Source organism: Polyodon spathula, chromosome 23 (assembly GCF_017654505.1).
Source record: "Polyodon spathula isolate WHYD16114869_AA chromosome 23, ASM1765450v1, whole genome shotgun sequence".
Taxonomy (NCBI): domain Eukaryota; kingdom Metazoa; phylum Chordata; class Actinopteri; order Acipenseriformes; family Polyodontidae; genus Polyodon; species Polyodon spathula.
In genome coordinates, this window is record NC_054556.1 from 2,180,860 (window position 1) to 2,188,079 (window position 7,220).

Below are 7,220 nucleotides of genomic sequence, written 5' to 3' on the forward strand. Positions count from 1 at the left end.
AAGCACTGTCAGTCATGAGCACGGCACAGGATGGTAAAGCACTGTCAGTCATGAGCACGGCACAGGCTGGTAAAGCACTGTCAGTCATGAGCACGGCACAGGATGGTAAAGCACTGTCAGTCATGAGCACGGCACAGGATGGTAAAGCACTGTCAGTCATGAGCACGGCACAGGATGGTAAAGCACTGTCAGTCATGAGCACGGCACAGGATGGTAAAGCACTGTCAGTCATGAGCACGGCACAGGCTGGTAAAGCACTGTCAGTCATGAGCACGGCACAGGATGGTAAAGCACTGTCAGTCATGAGCACGGCACAGGATGGTAAAGCACTGTCAGTCATGGTAAAGCACTGTCAGTCATGAGCACGGCACAGGCTGGTAAAGCACTGTCAGTCATGAGCACGGCACAGGATGGTAAAGCACTGTCAGTCATGAGCACGGCACAGGATGGTAAAGCACTGTCAGTCATGAGCACGGCACAGGCTGGTAAAGCACTGTCAGTCATGAGCACGGCACAGGCTGGTAAAGCACTGTCAGTCATGAGCACGGCACAGGCTGGTAAAGCACTGTCAGTCATGAGCACGGCACAGGCTGGTAAAGCACTGTCAGTCATGAGCACGGCACAGGCCGGTAAAGCACTGTCAGTCATGAGCACGGCACAGGCCTTGTCTTTATGCACCGCTGTCGAACATGTATTTATATTGCATTAAAGCGCCTTCAAGCTATTTCAATATGTTTCTCAAACAGAGCACTCTTGAGTACCTTTCGTGTTTTACCATATTTGTTCCAATACAATCTACCACTCTTTCCCATACTTTTAACACAGTGTACTGCAGTAAACGTTTACAAAGGGGGTTGGACTGAGCTCGTAGATTCTCTTTTGTTGTTGTTGTTGTTGTTGTTGTATCTAGCCAGGTTGTCAAATACACTAATCACCAGTAAAAAAATAACGAGTTCAAAAGAACTCAAAATTAGGAACATGCATGAATGAGTCTGAAAAAAGATTACAAATGTTATTCAAAGACTGAAGGCCTGCCTTGAAATGAATGGAGACCATACCAGACCATTCTGGTATTAGCTACAGATAGCTAGACCTGCAGCTGACCCCTTCAGTTTGCCCAGTTTCACTGCTCTGCTCCGCTGGGAACAGCTTTTTCCACTGCCAGAGTGCATTATGGCCAAATCTTTGCCACCCAGAACAAAGCAAGACAGACCTGTCGTACCTTTATTTCACCACTAGAGAGTGCGTTTTTTCTGTAAACATGAGAACAAAACAACAGCAGAGATAGAAATGGAAAAGTCTGCTGTTTGTTCAGTGTGGTTAGAAGGGGAAATTTGCTATTTTGAGCTCCTTGCAGTTTATTTCTGAGTGATGCAAAGGGAAAGGGGTTAGGGTCAGTAGGTGGAATACAGCTATATTTCCTAATAATGGACCCTGCCAATAAACTGTCTCCTCTTATCTCAAAATGTAAGATATGTAAGGCAGGGGTCCAAAAGACACATTCAGGGCATACAGCGAACTATAATATAGTAAATTACAATACCATTTGAACTTAGATTATTCACAAAACACCCCTGTGACTAACTGAAACTCACTGTTAAAACTACTTTTAGAAGTGTGCATTCATCTGTGAAGCCACAGGGATGTAAGATATTACTATCGCTGACTTCATTTTGGGCGTCTATTGCAGAGATCATTGGTAGCACATAAGTAATCATGTAACAGCATGGTAATAACTATCAGTGCTTTCTGCTGTTACACTGTGGGTGTGATAAGTGTGTAATTACATGGAAAGGGCCTGAGTTACATGGTGTTACCATGAAATTACATTGTATTCATTTATGTAACCAGGCAGTAAAACTGCTCAGAGAATGTCTAATACAGAAACATAAAAATCGTCAGTGTTCAGGACTCTTAACTTCAGCTCTAGTGCTGCCTGGCTTTCTGAGCCCGCCCGCTTGCTTGTGTCAGTTCAGACAGCACAAAATGAATGGAGGAGGCAGGGTCACTTACCTGGGGTGCTTCTTCTTCAACAACTTTCTGGGGCTGCAAAGAAAGAAAGCAGGCAGGTGAGTGACCAGAGAGAGCATCCGTCCGACCTCCCTCTCCGGCAGTCCCCCTGCTGGGACGGTCACCTTGAACCACCAGTCTAAACACTAGTCTCGGCTCTGCAGCGCTGTCATTACCAGTCTAAACACTAGTCTCGGCTCTGCAGCGCTGTCATTACCAGTCTAGACACTAGTCTCGGCTCTGCAGCGCTGTCATTACCAGTCTAAACACTAGTCTCGGCTCTGCAGCGCTGTCATTACCAGTCTAGACACTAGTCTCGGCTCTGCAGCGCTGTCATTACCAGTCTAAACACTAGTCTCGGCTCTGCAGCGCTGTCATTACCAGTCTAAACACTAGTCTCGGCTCTGCAGCGCTGTCATTACCAGTCTAGACACTAGTCTCGGCTCTGCAGCGCTGTCATTACCAGTCTAAACACTAGTCTCGGCTCTGCAGCGCTGTCATTACCAGTCTAGACACTAGTCTCGGCTCTGCAGCGCTGTCATTACCAGTCTAAACACTAGTCTCGGCTCTGCAGCGCTGTCATTACCAGTCTAGACACTAGTCTCGGCTCTGCAGCGCTGTCATTACCAGTCTAAACACTAGTCTCGGCTCTGCAGCGCTGTCATTACCAGTCTAAACACTAGTCTCGGCTCTGCAGCGCTGTCATTACCAGTCTAAACACTAGTCTCGGCTCTGCAGCGCTGTCATTACTCTGATTAATTACTCTGAATAATGAGCACTAGTCTAAACACTCCATTCTCAGCTCTCCAGCACTGTCACTATACACCAAGAAAGTGAGCAACAAAAATCACTCTGTTCTCAGCCCTCCTGCTACAAAACAGCTGTACAGCTGTGGAGTAGCTGGAGAAGAGAGAGGGGGCGGAAGCGTTTGTGTCTGATTGGCATTTGTCCCTTAAGAAAGGAATCAGGAAGAGGCTGTCCATTCATAAAACTGAAACAGACTTTGCAAACAACAAAACAGAGCACACTGGTCTCTACTGGGGTGGAGCTGGCACCAGGCCAGGAGAAGGGAGGGGGAGGGCAAGCAAGAGCCAGAGACACACACAGAGAAAAACCAGGAGGGGAACGGGGAAGAGGGGAATGTGAGAAAGGGCGAAAGAGGAGAAAAACAGCAAGAGGGGCTGAGAGAACGGAGCATGAACAAGGGTGGGAGAAGAAGGGGTATCTGGACAGCAAAGCGCAGTACTGGTTTTCAGCTAGTCACAGAGTTTTTAACTGGTGATGATGCCTGTTTCTGAAGATGACTAGGCTGGTTAAAAAATTCATTAAAAATGCCTGTTTGTCTGTAGTGACATTTACTGTTAAATAACCCAGTGTGATGCCGGTTCTACATACCGGTTTGTTGTGTAACCAGAAAGAAACGAGTGCATGAGTGTTCTAATTTCCAACTTAATTACTTCAGCTGATTGCTATTCCAAAGCCAGATTCAGTGTCTATATTATACTTCACATTAGCGCAGAACATTGTTTTATTTTCTGAAGATAATTTAAATCCTATTTTATTGGTGTTTCTGGGATTTCCAGCAGGGTGGAGAGAGTGTAAGAATGAGAGAAGGGACAGGGGGAAGGAGGGAGAGAAGGAGAGGGAGAATGGAGGAGAATGAGGGAGCGAGAGAGAGGGACAGAGGGGGAGGGTGACTGGAGTTGAATTCCATCTGGCAGACATTTGAGAGCAGCAAGGAACAGAAGCAGGGCTGCTGGCACGGGGCCAGAGGTACTCAGAACCTCCACTAGGAGCTCCAAAGGAAGGAGACTGGCTGTAAATAAGAACCCTTTCAGTACTCAAGGGTGCAAATGGCCAGGCGGTGGCCCAGGGTCCGAGGCAGGGTGGCCAAAGAGGGTGGCGAGGCCACACTGTCTCGACTCAGTCCTGGGTGGGAACCTACTCTGGGTGGCCGCGTGGCTGTTGCCCTGATAGAGAGGCAAATAAACACCTTAAAAATGTATAAATAAATACATAAATAAATACAAAAAAGAAGAGGTTTTAATTGCACTCATTTAAGTTGTCTGTCTGTCTGTCACACTTCGACCATCTTGAGAATGACAACAGCCTTTTATTGTCACCTGTAGACCTTTCACTTGCATCTGGGTATAATCCAACAAACTGACTTAATTTTACAATATATTCAAGGACCTTTATATGTGTTTTTATTTATTTTAGATATAATATTTTAAACATCATGATTTATTTTATTAATTATAAAACAAAACTGAGAATAGACCTGACAAATTATTTTACAGTGATATGGAAGGACTGACATTTTTACAACAAGCAGAGAGCTACAGTTTCCTGTCCACCCATTGCCTTTCATCTCTTCTTGATCACAATAAGATTAGAATCAAGAAGATTTGATTTGTTGTTTCTAATCTCTGGTTCCAGTTGCCTTTTGCAACACAAACCACTGGAGTTTCCAATCTCAATGGAGCAAATCGCACCTCTAACCCCACCCCACCAATCAAAGACACTCCCTCCTGGCTTAAACTATCCAATGCTTGGCTGCTGCTGGGTTCTGTCCGCCCCCCAGCCAGTGTGAGCCCCGCCCCTCCCCTGCAGGCTGATTTGTGAATGCCGGCTGCTGGCCGTGGCTCTTTCTCTCTATTGTGTGTGGTATCTGTGGAATGCGGGCCCCAGCAGACCCGTTTCCTCCTCTAATCAAACACATTTCCTCCTCCCTGCTGTTCCACTCCTCCAGGACCAACTGTGGCCATTACCCAGACTCCCTCTCCCTCTCCCTCTCTCTCCACTACTACACGTTCCTGCCTGCCGAACAAGCAGGTTCCAGGGAGCTGACCAGGCAGCCACCCCTGGAGTTGAGCACAGAGAAGCAGGCTAGTTCCAAGTGATTGTAGCCAGAAAGGGTTAAATGCCCTTCTTTCTTTTCAAACATGCTGTCTGGGAGTATGCCAGGTTCATACAATCTTTGTTTGCAAGCAATACTTTAAAATACTGTTGCACAACCTTTGGCTTTTTCAAGTCATTAACCAACCACCTGCTTCCTCTTGTGACTGACGTGCCTTCAGCCAGTAACATGCACTGACCTAGGAAGTGCAGATGTAACTGATTTCCTGAATAAGGCATGGAAAATGAGAACTTTCTTTAACCCAGTGTAGTACCAAACATTTGAAAAATGTTAGTCACAATCATTTTAGTGAGCTACAGACTAGAATGGTAGAGGGCTTAGTGGTTATGGCTGAGGACTGGGAGGCAGTGGGGTTTATTGTTTGGAGTTATGAGAGTGGGAGACAGCAACACTTAGCAGTTATAGCATAAGGACTGGGAGATAGCGTGGCTTAGGAGTTAGAGCTGACCGGGAGATAGTGTGGCTATATGCTAGGAGCCCAGGCTGAATAATAGTTTTTGAAGAGACAACAGCAAAGTGTGGATCACTATCTCTGGGTCCAACAGAGGTTTTCAAATGGGAAATGGTTAGCCGGCAGAAGGAAGCGCTGTGTGTTTAATAGATTCCTGATGGTACTTGCTCTCATGACACACCAGACACCCCCCCCCCCCAATACACACACAACAAAGAAAGCTAACTAAAACACATTAGAAAAGGAAGGGAAACCACTTCCCCACTAATACTGGTCTTTGGGGCACCCAACGCATGTACTGGAGGGGCACAGGAGTCCCTTCAAGGAACAACCCATGCTAGCTCTGGGATTTGTGTGTGTGTGTGTGTGTGTGTGTGTGTGTGTGCGCACGTGTGCGTGTGCGTGTGTATGTATGCGTGTGTGGTGTGCATCATATGCAAGATGAAGAGGAGGACAATGCTTTTTCCAGTTCAGCTGCACTATTAAACTCCTCTCCTGTGAGCCCTCGTTATTATCCTGGTCCCATGTCATTTCACACACATCTATTATCCATTTTTGGCATATGCAGCAAAACTGCTATTTGTGACGAGCGGCTGTCTGTAATAACGCTTTACCTGCAGCTATACAATACAGTCCGGAGGAAGCAGGGAGCAACAATCACTTGAATTTGCAAGCCCAAGTTAATTAGCTTGGGCGCTTTGTTCCAGATGTTAGTTAGTGGCTCGGGGGAAAAAAAGGCAAAGAACTAACAAGACCAAGATTCTGCAGGCCGAATGAAATAATAAGGTTCTGTGTTAGAGTGTTTCAGATCAGAGAGTTTTAACAAGCTGCTGAGTGCACTGGTCTTGCGGCTATAGACAAAAGAGGAGTCTGACGTATTGCCCTTTGATTTGGAAATGCAATTCTCACAACGACTGAACCAGTACATGCAGATGATGTCACTGTTTAGGAGCAATTAAGCAGTAGCAGTCCTATAAGCTCTGCTGCAGGAGAGTAAGCTGCCTGGAGCCGGAGTTAGGAAGTTTCTACTCACCCACTTCCTCGGCCGGCCTCTTGGTCTCTTCTCTCCAGTAGGTTCAGCTTTCTGAACAAAAAGAAATCCAGCATTGAACACAAACAGTTTGCTGTGCTCTGCAATAGATTTTTTTTTTTTTTTTTGTGGTACACCCAAACATTTTTTGGCTTATCTTGACAAGGTAGAGTGCTAATTATGCTATAAAAATAAATACCCTGTAGGGGGCGCTGTTGAAGCCTTTTTCGCATGGTTAATTGAGTGAATGAGCGGAGGCCTCAAACACACAGCTTTATAGCTGCTGGTTACCATGTGATGTGCCCCTGTACTTCTCTGCTTGCTTTAACATTTAAATACCATGTTCTTACCTTGCAATACTGCAGGAATCTTTTATTTGGTTCCCTTACAAATGCAAAGAAGGATCAGGTCAGAGATGTCAGACTATTTCTTCTAATTAGGCATCAAAAGTAAATGTATATTTAAAGCAAAACAAATGTAACCCCCCCCCCGCATTGCGTACCTTTGGGGTGGCGCGGGGCCCTTTGTTTTTGCTGCCACGGGGTCTCCCGCGAGGTCTCTTCGGGGTGGGGGGGCCAGCCGGCTCCTGGAAGTAAAAAAGAAAAACAGTGTGATAATTTTTATAAGAGTTCAGGCAGTTCTAGAGGCCCAGTGAGCTGAATTACACTCCACCGAGCTTAATATGTGAGTTTACACAAGAGAACCTCAAGCCTACCCTGGGGGGGCCACCCAATAGCAGCAGAGGTGAGGGAGCAGCTTGGTTTCCATTCCCAACTGCAAAAGCGACAATGCTGCAGAACGGTGTGGCC

At 46.2% G+C, this 7,220-nt stretch overlaps 1 protein-coding gene across 1 annotated transcript in view; it reads right to left on the reverse strand.

The window, feature by feature from the left end:
• Positions 1 to 1,926: 1,926 nt before the first annotated feature.
• Positions 1,927 to 7,220, reverse strand: part of LOC121298374 (high mobility group protein HMGI-C-like) — a 12,464-nt gene continuing 7,170 nt past the window's right edge. Inside the window, exons 3-5 of the mRNA XM_041225484.1 lie at positions 6,914 to 6,997; positions 6,415 to 6,465; positions 1,927 to 2,046 (exon numbers count right to left, since the gene is read on the reverse strand). Of these exons, the coding sequence (XP_041081418.1) occupies positions 1,927 to 2,046; positions 6,415 to 6,465; positions 6,914 to 6,997 (255 nt within the window). The remainder of the gene's footprint in view (positions 2,047 to 6,414; positions 6,466 to 6,913; positions 6,998 to 7,220) is intronic.